Below are 18,603 nucleotides of genomic sequence, written 5' to 3'. Positions count from 1 at the left end.
CACAGCCTGGACCAATTGTAAGATGGAAGAAGAAGATAAGAAAAGAAATCAGAGATCATCAAAGCAAGCTCTCTCTTCCTTACCTAGTTTTAAAAACAGCACACAAAAGTTCAGAGCTGCCAATGGAGTTCAGGCATCTGCTACTGACTAGCCAGCTGACATTCTTCTATACGATAGGTAGATTACCCACTCCCTATTATTTCATAGCTCTGTTTCTGTGGATAAATGGAGCTATTAACAGCAGCATTTATTTTTAAAATCCCTCAAAAGGAACTAAGGGTCATATAATTGAGCATACTATAAGCAAGACATCTTTTTGTCATGAGAATTTAAAGGAGCTGATTCATGTATCAGAATCTCTTTTGAATTTCAGTGATAGAAATGACAATTCTGATAATTCTAGAGAGGGTTAAGGAGGGTTTAAATTCTACTGTGGCTAAATACCAAGCTGAGAAGGACAGATGTACAGACTCTTTAAAATTCTATCAGATCTTCCTGAAGAGGAATTATTGATCCCAAGGTCAGTTGTCCTCCACTAAATGTGGCTCTCCTTTGCCTGTTTCCTACAAGTGTCTTTCCAAGTAGAGAGACCAAATCGTTACTTGAGCTGAATATCTATGAGTGTCACCAAAGTGAAGGTAAAAGAAATACACAAAGGGAACTTTCAAAGAAATTAGCTTGTACTATTTAGTTTGGGACTAAAAGCCACTTTCTAACCGGTATATCCAGCCCCATACAAACTCGTATCTGAAAATGATAATTAATATCCAGAGAACAGTGGCAGTGAGGGTGACCAAGAGGCGGGAACACTAGCTGTTGCTGCAATTATTGAGTAGAAGCTAGAAACTGTGAACCAAATAAACCCGGTGAACAAGCCAGGAGGATCATTTAAAGCTAATGTCACAAAATCTTAGCATTTAGTCATGTTCATGAGAGGCAAAGAAACCAAGATATAGCAAAACTGAACAATACAGGGAGATTGTATTGGTGCTATCATTACGCACAGCAGAAGCAATTACTACTGTCAAAATTCTAGTGCAGTGTGAATTTACTTGTGAATACCTTCTCTTATTTAAAACAATGTGGTTTTAGTTTACATGTATCTTTATTCATTGCCACTAAAGTAATTTCAAGAGAGAAGAGAAAATGAGAGTGTAAGTTTCCCCTGCAGACTATTACTTGCAAATTACCCTAAACCTTGCCCTCTAGACCAGGAATGGAAAACAGGTTTTATCTTGTATACTGATCCCAAATGACTGATGGCCCTGTCTGAGAAGGACTGCTAGGGCTAAATGGACAGAATACAAAGCCCACCTTGGATGAGGGACTGGGCAATTAAGGCACTAGTGATACGTTCTGCCATCCTGGGGTTTAGCCCACTGGTTGTCCAACTGTGACAGAATTTCCTCCCCAAAGGATATCTGGCAATGTCTGAGAACAATCCTTATCTCAACTGAGGAGGTGCTAGTGGTAGAGGATGATGCTTAACAGTCTACAGCCACCCCAAACCCCTCAAAACAAAGACTCATCTGGGCCACAATGTCAGCAGTGCTGAGGCTGGGAAACCATGGTCCAGTCAATCTATCCTATTAGTCCATGGATCAGATCTTCAGTCAAATAACATTACATTTGTCTCGATATAGTTTTCCTGAGCTATCTCTCCTAATGCCTGAGTAATTCTATATAAGCTGATTGGAGTCTTAGAACCAAGGAATCAATTTGATTCAGGCAGATTACACTGATCTGTCCTTAACTTGTACTGTGATCACAGACAAATTATTTTATCCTTTGAAAGCTCGTTTTTTTTCATCTGAGAGGAGGCGGTTGGACTAGACAATTACTGTGCTCATACAAAAGATGAAACTTCTAGGAAGCCCCTAAATGCACTAATGGAATAAAGGCTTTGTTGATATTCTTTTCAACAAAAGATAATTTCTCTTTGGCCTAAAACCAAAGTTTTTCAATTCCTTTCAATCTCTGCTAGTGTAGTTTCCAGTTATGCCTGCACTTAAAACTATTTTAATTTTTACATAATGCTTAAATATTTCCGATCTGGGGCTTTCCTGGTGGTGCAGTGGTAAAGAATCCACCTGCCGATGCAGGAGACATGAGTTTGATCCCTGATCCAAGACAATCCTACACACCATGAACCAGCTAAACCTGTGTACCACAACTGGTTCTCTAAAGCCCAGGAGCCACACTGTTGAATCCTGTGCACCCTAGAGCCTGTGCTCCACAGCAACAGAAGCCACCGCAGTGAGAAACCCGTCCACTGCAATGAAGAGTAGTGAAGACTGAGCACAGCCAAAACTAAACACATGAAATAACAAAAAAAATATTTCCCATTTAAACCCTTGCCATTGAATTAGATGCTTTGGCATCTCTCAAGGTATTCCTACTGTCTTGTCCATCACCACTACACTATCTGAACCTGGCTTCTTCCAGTTCTCCAACAACATATTCCATCATTTCTTGTCTCATTTAAGCTATTAGGATCAGTTGTATAGTTGCTTACCATTATACTTCTCTTTTACTCTATAAATCTCCTTCCTCAATTAATTAATCAATGCAACTATTTCAGGGCCTTTCTCTGTGCCTATTACATTAATGTTGGAGAGATGAGTAGAGACTGGAGCTGAATGTGTTGATATAAAAAGAGTTTCTGACTACAAAGCATTTACAGGCTAATTAAAAGGATGAAATGTGAAACTATTAGAGAAGAAGTCATATTATCTAGGAGGTAGCAGAGAAATGTCACTAAGAAGGTAAGAAATGCCAAAAGAATGAAACGGAATGTCTGCTGTCTGAAGATTAAGGACAACTCAGAAGTTACCAAAAATGTTAGAAAAAAAATCCTTACAAATCAGATACAGAAGGACTGCTGTCATCTTACCAATGACTTCAAAAGTTGGCCCTATGTTTTCAAGTTATGTTAGAGAGATATGGAAAACATGGCCAAATAACAAACTGTAAGAACCAATTAAATTTCCCTTCAGAGAGAAAAATTACACAGAGCATTTGGAAGTTACTGATATAAAGTCATGTGTGTTAAAACCCCACCTATCGAAATGGAGATCCCAGAAATCACTCTGAAAGAAGGGCATTTATATAAGAATAAAAAGGGCAACAAATTTAACCATACTGATAGCTCATCAAGGTCTGGACATGTGCACCAAGAAACACTGAAGCAGGTATTTACTCTTAGAGGTCAATTTCTAAAGATTAACATTATGCTCTGGACCTAAATTATTTAACCCTTATCATTTACATATTTTTTCTAAATCCTAACAAACTGTTTTCACCTGTGATGCTTCTTGGGTTAGGAGTGCTACTATATCCATAACCGAGTTGTCCAACAGTAAAAATCTCAAGTTTCTGGCATCACATGGGAAGACTGCATTTTGGATGGGTCATTTTCACTATTATAAAATAATTCTATGTCTAGATGAGCACAGATTAAAATAAAGAGTAAATGAAATGATCTCGCTGTATCATTTCTCTAAGGGGATAATCTTTTTTGAGACCTCTTTATAATGCTTAAAGCCAGATTATATAGCTCTCTGGGGCCTATTTTTTTCAACTTCAAACTTTTCAGACTAGCACTTGAGGGGTTCCAACCAGTCTCCTCTCCCCTTCAATCACATTAACTTCATCCAGCATTAGTATCCTCCTTGTGCCTAAATAGGCTCATTGATTTAGAATGTCCATGCAGTTCAATTTTCTCAACTTCTAAATCAACAGAATTGCAATATAACCTAATACATCGTACTCTGAAAACAAGTGCTGAGCAGGTCATTCAATTCATTACATTTCTGCTTTTGGCATGGCAACAAATAAGTCCACATTTCAGAGAGGGCTGTTTACATATGAGTTGTCCATTATTTTATGTGTTTCTTACTTTTATATCAAAGAATGTGATTTAAAAATTCAGAGATAATTTTTAACAATAATCTCATCAGTAAATCGAAATAAAATCTTATCTCTGTTTGCAATAAATATATCCTAGTGGATCAAATACTTAAGCATAAAGATTCAAAAAGAGAGAGAAGAAAAGAATAGACCAAGAAAAAGATACAACTCTTTATCACCCATATATCTGTTAAACAGGTATGAACAGTAGAAGGGCCTCTAAAACAATGAGAAGAGCATGAGATATTTGTCTCCACACATCTTTTGAATTTATTAAAAGGAGAAGATTCCTAGTCTTAATGTTACCAACAGTAAAAACATACCTGATTTTATTTTCCATATCTTCACTATCTGACTCTTCAGAGCTTCTGTACTTATCTGGATCTGGAAGCGTGCTTGGATCAAATCCATCATCATCATCATCGCTCCAATCCAGAAAGGCTTCCTCTTCATCTCTAGCCTAAGAAAACACAAGGAAAACTGTGGTTTAAGAAAACAGCTGATAAATAATCAGGTCTTATTTCTAGCCCCAAATAAATACTGCTAATTGAGATCCTCAAATTAGAAGTCTTCTATTCTGGTGAAGGCCTCTATGTGACTTTCAGAACCATAATCATTTGCACTGAGGGAAAAAAACCACATCATTTCAAAAGTAAAACAAAATACGATTCAAAAAGTAAATCATTATTAAGTCCCTTATATGCAATATAGGAAAAATTTGACAGTTTAATTACTTCCAAGTTACTCAACTATCAAGGAAATAAAAGTATAAAATAAATCTGTTTTAGTGCTCCTGTTCACTATGCAAATTTCAAGGCTACCAAAAATATTAGGTAAAGATATAAAAAGCCAAATGAGAGCATACAGGAACATTTGCCTGATAATTTTATAACCACAATAAGCCTTAAAATGACAATCAAATCTTTACAAGCTCATTAATAGTAAGGGACCTTCTAAATTCAAAGTAAGTATACAAAGTCACTAAGAACGATGAAAAAAAAATAGGATGAATACCAAGATACAGAAAGTTGAAACTATCCAGTTTCATAGTTTCATGTAAGTAGGTAGGTAGGTAGGCTTTTTTTACTTTGTTCTGCAATGGTTTATTTTTGTCAAAGACCAAAGTAATGCAAAACTAAAATAAATTTACTACACATTTTATGTAATGAACATCCCTTATAACAAATTTATCTTTGGCAAATTGGTTTTGTCACCTGGTAGATAAGAAATACAAACTAACATTGTCACATGCATTTATCAGATTATAAGCAGTAAGCAGGACTAAATAACAATTCTGGATGAATCTCTCTTACTGGGTACACTTTATATATTTTCTTTACACCATATGATTCAATGATTCTTTGATTTCAAATGTTTACTGTTCTTTCTCAGAAACTGAGTAACGACTCAGAATATCATGGCTATTGACTGTGTAGGCCTCTACAGAAGCCTGAAGTCTGCTAACACTTTTTGAACAGCTTTCCCTTGATAACCTCTAAACATAACAAAAGGAGGTAGAAGTAAAGAAAATAAGGATTAGTCACACTGTAAAAGTCCCTTATTGCTTTCCTGGTAAAATTCCCTGCTAAAAATAAAGGGTCTGGAAACAAGTATCAGAAGGGAAAAAGAAAAGGCTGCCCTTAGAGGCAGTAAGCAGCACACTCAACAACATATTACTATATGGTCCACTTGAAATAATCAAGGATATCAACAAAAACTGAATGTCATCATGTACTGAAGAACACTAATCTCCCAAGTTACAAGATATTCCAATTTTCCAGTCTGATGCTCTCAAAGGAATCTGCTATCTAAAAGGTGCAGACAGAGAATTACCAAAGTATTGTGTTGGCCAAAAAATTGGTTTGGGTTTTCTGAACAAACTATTTGGTCAACCCAATAAATCTTAAGCTTTTTTGGTCCAAAGAGCTTGTGTTAACGTGGATTATATCTAATATCATTTACTGTATTAGAAGTTTACACTCAGAATTTTAAAAAATTCATTAATTTAAAAGCAATAATAATAATCTCTGTATCACTATATATTAACATATGTTAACATAGTGTTTTATGAAAATAGCTACAAATTCCAAAACAAAAGAACTATGTTTTACATTTTAAACAAATCTCTTAATGTCTGGCTCAGAAGAAGGTATTTGGATTCTTATATCTGCTTTTGTATTCAATATGTTGTTTTGGTTGAAATATATGCAGAAAATTCCAGTCTCTCAGAGATGGGAAAGGGAAAAGTCATTTAGTAGCCTTTTAAGATAGGTGTAGTTCTTTCTTCTCCTTTGATATTATACAATAAGTATCGATGAATGTCAGTTTCTTAAAAAGTCGTTCCAATGCGGAATCTGAAGCCATTATTAAGACACTTTCTACATCCTGTTACATTAAAATCCATAGGTCTACTTTGCACTTTGAATGAATCTTTTTTTAATCAGTGAATGATTTCATAACACTGTGCATTGGTCATTTGGAAAATAATGATTCACTAAAATATCCCTGTCTTCCTTATGTGGTTCTTCAAACATTAACACATTTCAAGTATACAATATTTTTTAAAATCATATTTCTTAATATTAATCAGTATCATTTAAAAATGTCTTTCAAAGTATTGGAAAGCTATTAGTGGATATAAGTTTTCCAAAATTCTCATTTTTTCCTAGTGGCATTATAGAGAATCTGCCTGCCAATGCAGGGAGATGCAGGAGACAGAGGTTCAATCCCTGGGTCGGGAAGATTCCCCGGAGTAGGAAATGTCAACCCACTCCAGTATTCTTGTCTGGAAAATTCCATGGATAGAGGAGCCTAGCAGGCTACAGTCCATGGGATCACAAAGAGTTGGACATGACCAAGCACACAGCATAATTTTTTTCTTAAATGTTTGGGACTTTTCATTAGCAAGAAATAATTTCAGTTTTTTTTTTTTCCCTTGACATGTAAGCAACAAATCTTGTTTTCCTCTGGCTGCTTTCAAAATTTTCTTTTTATCATAAAGCAGTTAGACTATGATGTGTCTAAGAAAGGTTTTCCTTTATATTCATCTTTCTTCAGGTTCTACAATCCTCTTAGATTCATCAATGCTTTACACTAAATTTGGGAAGCTTTGGCTATTATTTCTTCAAATATTTTTATGCCTCTTTCTCACCATTCCTTCCATGATTGCAAAAAACTGCATATTAGACTACTTCACAGTTCTCTTAGTTTTGCTCATTTTTCTTCAGTCTTTTTTCTTTCTGTTCTTTGCAAAGGGTCACTTCTATTGAGGCACCAGGTCTGCTGCTGTTGGTTTTTTTTTTTTTTTCCTGACAATTTCAACCATTTTTCAGACCACCCAGCAAAAACTTTACAGTAATTGTGCTTTCAGGTCTAAGACTACGTTTCTTTTTGTTTTGATTATATTTGTTTCCATCATTTCCATGGGTTATATTCTTGCTCTGGGGAGGCTACCTACCTGTTTATTCACATGCCTATATTTTCTTTTAATTCTTCAAACATGTTTTCTCTTAATCCTTTTACCATTTAAAATAGCTGCACTGAAATCTTTGATACATTCAAATCTGGGCTAACAAGAGTTTCTATTGACTATTTTTTCTTGGCCATGGGTCACAATTTTCTGCTTAATTACATGTTTTATATTTTTGTAGAAAACTAGACACTGTAGATAATGTATTATAGAAACACTGAATTCTCTTAGGTTTTTCTGAGGATTATTAGATTTCCATTCTAATAGAGAATTACCTTGCCTGGATTCAAACTGCAAATGCTCTCTAACCCACAGTACTCAGCTATTATTAGGTATTTTAATACCTAAAATCACTGAATATGCTCCTTTAAAATTTACTATAAAGTGGCCTTCATAAGTATAATATAATAAGAAATAAACTCAATATTCCATTGTACATGTTTATCTATTTGATAAAAGGAAAATACTAATTCAAAATGATGAAAATTTATTTTTAAAGGGATAAAATATTATTAGGACTTGTATTACCATGACTCTCTTGAACTACCAACATTCAGGTCTTGCTATTTCCTGATCTATAAGAAGATCCACTGTTGATACTATACCATACTGTCTGTACTGCATTATACTCCTCAATTCATGACAATAACAAATAAATTTAAGTTGGCAATAATTCCTTTTAGAAACACAATTTCACCCTACTAGAAGTATAGAGATGATGGATAAAGACATATGCATATTGATCTTTTTTCTTTTAGTTCATTCATTGAAGGGTTAGAAATATGTAACTATAAAAATGTATAATACTTGTATTAACAGGTACAACATGCCTCTATTAATAAAGTGAAAAGTGAAAGTGAAGTCACTCAGTCATGTCCGACTCTTTGCGACCCCGTGGACTGTAGCCCACCAGGCTCCTCCGTCCATGGGATTCTCCAGGCAAGAATACTGGAGTGGGTTGCCATATTTAAGCTATTAAAAATAAACAAAACCTATCATCTACAACAAACTGACAAAGCATAAATAAAAGCAACTAAGGAAAGAGGGTATTTCCATGATGAAAACACTCTAGAAAAAAGTACTGAGTGTCTTTCTGGCAAAATCTAGCTTAGAAGTATGCTCTTTTTAGTTATATAAAGTAGCAAAAAAATAACAATGGACACTGGACATTTTAGCTGCTCTGTCTTGCTCTATCCTTGTGATTCCATGAACCATTTAAAAGCTAATATATAAATATGGCTTTTATCTCTCTCTGGACTTTTTCATGAGAGACGGCACAGATACTATGACACATCTATCACCTTGCAGGTGACTGTGATGTATCAGTCTGTTAGACCATCACAGCTGGAAACTCATTGCTCTAAGTAAAAGGGAAGTATTTAAGTATCCTTAAATACTCAAATACAGGAGTATTTGTATCTTAAAGATGCTGCACTCTGGCAGCAATGGGAAGGGAGGTTGGAGTATATAAGATCTGAAAGTAGGATATCAGTTTAAAACTACAGATACAACAATCCAGGTAAGGCAAGGGATTCAATGAAGGAAGTGGCAGTGGAGATGGAGGTGGGCAATAGGTATGAGAGATGTTAAGAAGGGAGAATCAACTAGACTCTGTGGACCACATGGCTATATATATATAGTACATTTCAGAGAATCAGACTGATTCAGAGAATCACACTGATTCAGAGAATCAAAAAAAAAAAAAAGTTCCTAAGCATAGTTGTACATGTTAAGTATGATCTAAGAAAGTTTAGTAAATATTATGAAGATGCTTTACCAAAAATGTCTTCCTTCAACAAGATTTTATTAAGGAGACACAGTATAGGTATACTGTTAGGTACTGGGGATGTAGCAGTGAATAAGACAAGGTCTCTGCCCTGATGATAAAAATGACTGTTCTAGGATAGTTATCCACACAAACACTAAACTGAAAGCCACATTCTTCTATTTCGGGGGAGCATCTAATCAACAATGAATTGACTCCACTAGCCCTGCTAAATGTTTAACAACTGGCAGAATGCAACCTGGATCTGGGCTGTCAACAAGCCTCTCTCTCTTCAGGTACTGCCAGGTTGGAAGTTGCAACAATTCCTCCCTTGCTGACTAATCATTCCCTTCTCCCTCCCAGCTCAAAATGAAACAAGAAGCCCTACAGTTACACCCACACCCCACACTCCTCTTTTAAGACTGAGAAATTAATGTAGTTCATACACACAAAAAGATCAGGGGCACCTCTATGAACTGACTGTTCCTGAAATAAGGACTCAATTATAAGTAGGGCAGATGAAAATATCCAAGAAAGAAATGTAATCCAACTAGCTTTTATTGCTTTCAGTTCTGATAAGAAGAAATACAGATCAGAAGCCACATTCTCCTACAAATTTATGAAGTGCTCTGACATACATTACCTTACTTCATCTTCAAACTCTATGAAGTAGGAAGAAAAAGAATGCTTGTTCTCATTTTCAAAATTAAGAAAATGTGATTCAGATGATTAAACAGCTTAACCAAGGTCACACAAATATGTACATATGCTAGGTCTTCTCCTACATCACCTGAATCCCAACTTTCACTAACAAAGCTTTGAATTTACTACCTGTATAATTATTTCTTCAGAAATAAGAATATTTTATAAGCTTCAAAAGACACATAAGCTTTCTGCGTCATCTTGTATGTGACCATCTCCACTCTTACCACCCTTGTCTCCCACATCGTTCCTCTCTGTTCCTTGGAACATTGCAACCAGCTTCCTAATCAGTCTCCCTGTAACCATTCTTCTTCTAACCACTCCAATTTTGTGTTGTCATTTGTTGTTGCTGTTCAGTCAGTCATGTCCAACTCTTTGTGACCCCATGGACTGCAGTGCATCAGACTTCTCTGTTCTTCACTATTTCCTGGAGTTTGCTCAAACTCATGTCCATTGAGTCCATGATGCCATCCAACCATCTCATTCTCTGTCACCCACTTCTCCTCCAGCTATCAATCTCTCCCAGCATCAGGGCCTTTTCCAATGAGTCAGCTCTTTGCATCAGCTGGTCAAAGCATTGGAGCTTCAGCTTCAGCATCGGTCCTTCCAATGAATATTCAGGGTTCATTTCCTTTAGGACTGACAGGTTTGATATCCCTGGTGTCCAAGGGACTCTCAAGAGTCTTCTCAGCACCACAGTTCAAAAGCATTAATTCTTCAGTGCTCAGCCCTCCTTATAGTCCAACTTCTCACATCATACATGACTACTGGAAAAACCATAGCTTTGACTATACAGACCTTTGTCAGCAAAGAATACGCTGTCTAGGTCCGTCATAGCTTTTCTTCCAAGAAGCAAGCATCTTTTAATTTCATGGCTGCAGTCACTGTCTGCAGTGATTTTAGAGCCCAAGAAAATGAAGTCTGTCACTGTTTCAAGTTTTTCCCCAACTACTTGCCATGAACTGATGGGACTGGATGCCATGCTTTCTTAACTGAACAATGCAAAGAAAGAGGAAAATAATAGAATGGGAAAGACTAGAGATCTCTTCAAGAAAATCAGAGATATCAAGGGAACATTTCATGCAATGATGGGCACAATAAAGAACAGAAATGTTATGGACCTAATAGAAGCAGAAGATATTAAGAAGAGGTGGCAAGAATACACAGAAGAGCTGTACAAAAAAGACCTGGATAACCACGATGGTATGATTACTCACCTAGAGCCAGACATCCTGGAGTGTCAAGTCAAGTGCTGTCTTTGAAATTTTTTAAAAAATAAGTTTCAAATCTGATCTTGTCTATCATCTGCTTACAACCCTTGAAGCCACACTTTCAGATCCTGGAACAAATCAAGACCTGTCCCACCTGAGAATCTGCATACTTGCTACTTCTCTACTAGAATCTTCTTCTACTTCCCTTTGTCTGGTTTGTAGTGTTTTCTGACCCCAAACATGTGGTTTCTTTTCAATACTAAGTCTTCATTGTCAAATGAGTGTCTATCAATTCAACTAAATTCTGATAGTATGCAGAGTTAGCACAGATCCCGTGGGTAAAGGGCTCAGTCCCACAAGACTCCATACTTCAGATGCCAGCTGCAAAATGCAGTCACCAAGCAGCCTGCAATTCTACCCGGCCGACTACAAATTCAGGGATTCTCATAACGCCTCCTGAGGTCTGACAATTCTCTAGAACCCAGGAGAGTGCTTTACTTATGATTACCAGCTTATTTACTTAAAGGATATAACTCAGCAATAGTCAGATGTAAGAGATGCATAGGGTAAAGTATGTAGGGGGGATGGGGTGGAGACCTGTCATGCCTTCTACAAGTAGGTCACCTTCCCAGCATATCAAAACACTAACCAACCTGGAAATTCGCAGAATCTTGTACAACTGTTCTTGTAACTCAATTTCCAGGCTCACCTCTTCTCATGAAAGGGGACAGGGCCATCATGAGCTTGGTCTTTCTAATGACCAGTCCCCACTTTGAAGCTATCTAGAGATCCCACCCTGAGTCACTTCATTAGCTTAAAAGCATGTTGAATATGAACAACGGAAGACATTTCCATCACTTAGGAAATTTCATGGGCTAAAACTTTTGACTTCATTGTCAGGAACCAGGGGCAAAGACCAAATACATATTATTATACCAAACTGGTTAACTTAAGTATTCACATATCAGATTAAACATTTCTAAACATCACCTCCTTAGTAAAACATCCTGTAGAATTTCTCTTAAGTGCTTATACTTAGAGTGAATTCATTGTATTCATCCTTTCCTAGGCAGTAAGTTTTAAGAGAGTAGAGGCCACATTGTGTTATCACTACTGAAATAAATTTCTAGGCCTAAGACAGAGATGCTCTGCTGAGAGTGCCATGTCAGCAAACCAAACTTAGACAACTTCCATATCCCCGTAAAGTTCCACCTGACCAGAAATGCTCTATGTCCAGTCAGACAATCCCCAAATGCCAAGTCAGTTCTGGTCCTTTTCACTCCAAACAAGGTTATGATTATGTGGCCCCAATCAATCAGATCTCTTCAGTTTTTCTCTTCCTTGTTCTTTATTCTTCATCCTATAAAAACCTCCTGCCTTCTGCCCTGTTTTGCAATTCTCCAAAAGGAGACTGTCTAATTAATGAAATGTTAAAGTTTCCATCACCAAAACTGTTTTCTGTGAACATTTTTAACAATGCTCACTACTATAGTTAAAAACACAGAACAGGTTCTCAATATTTGATAAATAGGTATTTAATGTGAAAATATTAAAGTGGAATACAGTACTATTTATTATTAACTACTGAGTATATAAGTAAGTACTTATAAGGGTGTAACACTAGAAATCTGATATGAAATTTTTATTAATAAAAATTTATTAATCAGATGGTTTTTATTAATAACAGTTGGTTATTAATATTTCAGATTTCTCAAGTATAAAGTTTAAAGTATTTGGGCTTAAAGAAAACTTCATGTTAGAGTCTGTACACACACTGAGGGTTTATACATACATAAAGAATCTGCTTATTTCTATAGACAACTATGATCAAACTCATGACTATTACATTCATTCAAAAAATACAGAAACCTCAAGCACTCCCTTCAGCTTGAATTAATAACCATTTTTGGAGTGCTTAGTATACTTAGCCCATAATAGGTATGCAAAAATGAATGAGTTAGGGTCTTATATTTAAGAAGTTTAAAACTTTAGAATATTACATAAAATTACTCTGATAGGCAACATAAACAGGCATAAACATATCCTTAAATATGATGCTATACATGCTGTATTTCCCTTATCTCTTTTTCTGAGAGCATTCACAGCAAAAGCAAAAACGAAATTCTATTAAAATTGAGAGAGCACAAAGTATCTCAATAAGAAGTATAATACTCTTGAAGCTTTACTAAAAGAAAAAACAAAGCTATAAAACTGTAGAACATTCCTCAGAAATGGAGAGGAGGGCTGATGCGAAGTGATGGAGAATAGATGATTTCCTTATACTATACAAAAAGTAAGAGATCATCCCTTAATGGCATAGTAGATTTTGTTAGGGCAAAGACCTTAAATGTTTGCAAAATGAAAGGGAATGAGACTCCATTTCAACCACTTTACTAAGTGGAGGTGGAAGCTACATTCACGTAATGGATTAAGGAATGAGTGGGCATTCTTGCTTGTCAGTCTATGTGTTAGTGAGGAAATCAGTTTAAATACAGAGAATTATCTTTACTGCCTTCCTATATGCCATATAGCATTCATAAAAATAAGCTCTAAGGACTGCATTTATATTTTGGTTATATAATCCCACTTTTAAAAATTCCATTTTTAAAAAGCAATCTCCCCATATTGTATGAATTAAAAGCAGAATGTCAATTCTGACACCTCAAAATTTCACAAGGAGGGAAAATTCCAAAACACAAGATAAACTATTTTTGACTCTAAGAAAGAATATAAAAATTGTGAAGAAAATTTCAGAGAAAATGAGGTATTCAAATAACACTCTGTTCTCACTAGTAATATTTCAACACAATTTTCTAAGCAAGCATTTGTTATTGTTCAGTCTCTAAGTTGTGTTCAACTCTTTGTGACCACATGGACTGCAGCACACCAGGCTTCCCTGTCCTTCATTATCTCCCAGAGTTTGCTCAAATGCATGTCAATTGATTCAGTGATGCCATCCAACCATGTCATTCTCTGTCACCCCCTTCTCCTCCCACCTTCAATCTTCCCCAGCTTCAGGGTCTTTTCCAGTGAGTCAGCCCTTTACATCAAGTGGCCAAAGTATTGGAGCTTCAGTTTCAGCATCAGTCCTTCCAATGAATATTCAGGGTTGATTTCCTTCAGGATTGAGATCTCCTTGCAGTCCAAGGGACTCAAGAGTTTTCTCTAGCACCACAGTTCTAAAGCATCAATTCTTCAGTACTCAGCCTTCTTTATAGTCCAACTCTCAGATCTGAACATCATTACTGGAAAAACCACAGCTTTTACTATACGGACCTTTGTCAGCAAAGTAATGTCTCTGCTTTTTAACATGCTGTCTAGATTTGTAATAGCTTCCCTTCCAAGGAGCTAGCATCTTTTAATTTCATGGCTGCGGTCACAGTGTATAGTGATTTTAGAGCCCAAGAAATTAAAATCTGTCATGGTTTCCATTTTTCCCCCATCTGTTTGCCATGAAGTGATGGGACCAGATGCCATGATCTTTGTTTTTTGAATGTTGAGTTTTAAGCCAGGTTTTTCACTCTCCTCTTTCACCCTCATCAACAGAATCTTTAGTTTGTCTTCACTTTCTGCCATTAGGGGGGTATCATCTGCATAGCTGAGGTTGTTGACATTTCTCTGGGCAATCTTGATTCCAGCCTGTGATTCATCCAGCCTGGCAATTTGCATCATGTACTCTACATAGAAGTTAAATAAGCAGGGTGACAATATATAGCCTTGATGTACTCCTTTCCCAGTGGAATGAGTCCGTTGTTCCATGTCCATTTTAACTGTTGCTTCTTGACCTGCACGCAGGCTTCTCAGGAGGCAGGTAAGATGGTCTGGTATTCTCATCTCTTTTAAGAATTTTCCAGTTTGTTGTGATCCACACAAAGGCTTTAGCATAGTCAATGAATCAGAAGTAGATGTTTTCCTGGAATTGCTTTCTCTATGATCCAACAAATATTGGCAATTTGATCTCTGGTTCCTTTTCTAAACCCAGCTTGTATATCTGGAAATTCTCAGTTCATATACTGTTGAAGCCTAACTTGAAGGATTTTGAGCATTACCTTGCTAGCATGTGAAATGAGTGCAACTGTACAGTAGTTTGAACATTCATGGCATTGCCCTTCTTTGGGATTGGAATGTAAATTTTTCATAGTTTTGAATTTTTTTTAAACTTTTTATTTTGTGTTGGGGTATAGCCGAATAACAAACAATGTTTTGACAGTTACAGGTGAATGGCGAGGGGACTCAGTCATATATATATGTATCCATTCTCCCCCTAACCATCCAGGTTGCCACATAACACTGAACAGAGTTCCATGTGCTATATACAGTTAGTCCATGTTGGTTATCTATTTTAAATACAGCAGTGTGTACAAGCCCATCCCAAACTCCGTAACTATCCCCTCTTCCCATCCTTCCCCTTGGCAACCATAAGCTCATCCTCAAAGTCTGTGAGTCTGTTTCTGTTTTGTAAGTTCATTTGTATCATTTCTTTATAGATTCCACATATAAGGGATGTCAATCGATTTCTCTTCTTCTCTGTTGCACTTACTTCACACAGTATGACACTCTCCAGGTCCATCCATGTTGGTGCAAATGGCATATGTCATTTTTTTTTAAGGGTTGAGTGATATGCCATTGTATATAGTTTGGAAATATAAATGAAAAATTCTGATATACAGCAACCATCATCAATAGTTAGAGAGAGGCTGATTTTTGAGATTTACCAAAGCTATAAATCCCAGGTACATACTCAGAGAAGAAATTATTGAAAACATTCTTTCTGAATTATGAGCACAAAAAGATTAATACTATTATTACATGTGCCTGTTAAAAATGAACATCTACCCACTAAGGCAAATGTACAGAACGGTAAGCCCAAGAGCAGCTGAGAGTGCTGAGAAATTACTGTTCTTGCACCATAATGCCAAATTGTAATAGCCTGATTCCCCTTCACATTTTAATAATAATGTTGTAATACTAACTAAAATATTTTTGAATATTTTCAATTTCTGTCTCCTAGAAATTTATTCTATAATAGTGATATTGGGCCTTAGCTGAATACTGATTTATATATTTGGCACTGTGATATCTGGCCAAGGTGTTTCTCTTTTGCACTTCTAATATATACTGGCTGAATTACAAGTAAAAGCTCCAACTCTGATCAGGGATTCTGGACTCTATAATTATGGGAGTTCTGCTCAAAAACCTCTCTGTCCTTTCTAACATTCAGCATTTATAAAATAGAGTAATCAGAGGAAGCCAACACAAGTGAGCTCTGGCCACCTAACCATATAGGAATCTGAGAAGAAAGAGGGAATGCAGGATGTTGGGGAAAGATAAAAGCAATATCCAGGTGGAACATGTAGAATAAATGACCCAAAGGCCACCTGTTAAACAGAATTTTTCTCTCAAATCTAGTAGAACTTAGCCCAGTTCCTCTGAGTATCTATTTTTTCCAAGCACTCTAAAAGAATAGGAACATTTGATTAAAAGACTATGGAGAGAAGATAAATAATACAGGAAGTGACCATAGTTAAGAATAGCAGCCAAAGGTCTTGCACATGAATATTCAAAGCTCTAAAAGCAAATCCCAAATTTGGAAGGATCTTCAGAATTTGGAATATTCAACAACTATTTACCACATACGTACTGTGTGCTGAGCATTACTATAAAGAAGAATTTAATCTGAAACACAGCATGACAGAAGAGACTATGATTAAGCATTTTAACCTTAGTAAGACTTTTAGTAAGTATAAAACTTCTTCTAAATTTGCCTTGTGAAAAATTCACTATTCTTCCTAAATTGAATAATCACTTGTTTATCTCACAGAGCCCAATGGGATACTGACAATGCTTCAATTACATAACAGTCTATTAAATAATAGTACATTCCATTATTGACCATCTTTGTTTCTTGTTCTCTTCTTTTCAGAGGAAAGTTACACTAAATAAGATACTAAATAAAATTAAAATTATAAGTCTAATTTGCCATTCTTCTCATAATAATAAACAAATGCATGCATGCATGCTAAGTCGCTTCAGTCATGTCCGACTCTGTGTGACCCTATGGACAGCAGCCCACCAGGCTCCTCCATCCAAGGGATTCTCCAGGCAAGAATACTGGAGTGGGTTGCCATTTCCTTCTCCAATAGCCGCTGTATGTGTCTACTTTTTTTTGAGGTATTACATAAAGCCCATAATCTTACACACTCAGTTCAGTGAAAATTCACATATACATGCAGGCACATATATTTTCTTTCCACCTATATTCTCACTACCCAAATGAAGATAGATGTTTACAGGATGCCAGAGGGCTGCCTCATGTTCTTCCCTTGTCATTATAGTATTTAATAAAATATGTTAAAAAATTATTGATAGTTCTCCTTTTAAAACGTAGAGCCTATTCCTCTCTTGCGTGTTGGCTGTACTTAGGGACTTACTTCTAAAAATCAGAATGTGTAGGGGGAGGAGCCAAGATGGCGGAGGAGTAGGACGGGGAGAACACTTTCTCCCCCACAAATTCATCAAAAGAGCATTTAAACGTCGAGTAAATTCCACAAAACAACTTCTGAATGCCGGCAGAGGACATCAGGCACCCAGAAAAGCAACCCAACTCTTCGAAAGGAGGTAGGAAAAAATATTAAAAACAAAAAAAAGAGACAAAAGAGGGAGGGACGGAGTTCCGTCCCGGGAAGGGAATCTTAAAAACAGAGAAGTTTCCAAACACCAGGAAACCTTCTCACTGCCGAATCTGTGCCGAGCTTTGGAAGCACAGAGGGCAACATAACAGGGAGAAAAAATAAATAAACAATTAAAACTCGCAGATTGCGAGCCCTACGGTAACTCCCCCAGCGGAGAAGCAGCTCAGACGCCTGCATCCGCCATTAGCAAGCCGGGACTGGGCAGGGAGGCGCAGCGTGGGCTGCATCGCTGAGAGTAAGAATCTGGCCTGAATACCCTGAGCGCTATCTGAGCGAAATAATTTGGGCTAGCAAACCAGACTGTGGGATATCTACCATGCGAAAAGCCAGCCCTAACCTAAGACCGCCAGGCCCGCGCATGGAACAAAGGACTGAACAGAGATACCCGGCTGCAGATCTTCCCCCTCCGGTGACAGGCAGCCAGAACCGGAAGGGGGCAATTGCAGCCCCAGAGAGACATTATCTATAAAACTGGCTTCTTTGCTAACTAAAACTTATTGGGGGTCTGGACGGTCAACATCTGCATGAGAAGGTGCGCCGGTTTTACACCCAGATAACCGAGTGGCGGGGAGGCGATAAGTCGCAGCGTTGGCGCTCGCCAAACACCTCATCACCTGAGCTGCTCGGACCTGGGAAGAGCACAAAACGCAGGCCCAACTGAGTCTGCGCCTCTGAGGACTACCCGAGTGCCTGAACCTGAGCGGCTTGGACCTGGGAGGTGCATGCAGCCCAGGGCCAGCCTCGGATTGTTCCCAGTGGAACAACCTAGAGTCCCAGTAGTGTGGACAGGGAGGCTACACGTGCCGTGAGCGGGGGCAGACCCAGGGTGGCTGAGGCACTGCGAGCCCACGCCAG

At 37.3% G+C, this 18,603-nt stretch overlaps 1 protein-coding gene across 1 annotated transcript in view; it reads right to left on the bottom strand.

Moving 5' to 3' along the window:
- Positions 1-18,603, bottom strand: part of DDX10 (DEAD (Asp-Glu-Ala-Asp) box polypeptide 10) — a 316,840-nt gene that overhangs the window by 26,614 nt on the left and 271,623 nt on the right. The window contains exon 17 of the mRNA XM_010862850.1: positions 4,233-4,369. Coding sequence (XP_010861152.1) covers positions 4,233-4,369 — 137 coding nt within the window. The remainder of the gene's footprint in view (positions 1-4,232; positions 4,370-18,603) is intronic.

Source organism: Bison bison, unplaced genomic scaffold, assembly GCF_000754665.1.
Source record: "Bison bison bison isolate TAMUID 2011002044 unplaced genomic scaffold, Bison_UMD1.0 scf7180017864485, whole genome shotgun sequence".
Lineage (NCBI taxonomy): Eukaryota > Metazoa > Chordata > Mammalia > Artiodactyla > Bovidae > Bison > Bison bison.
Note: the sequence above shows the minus strand (reverse complement) of the source record. Positions and strands in the feature narration are given on the sequence as shown.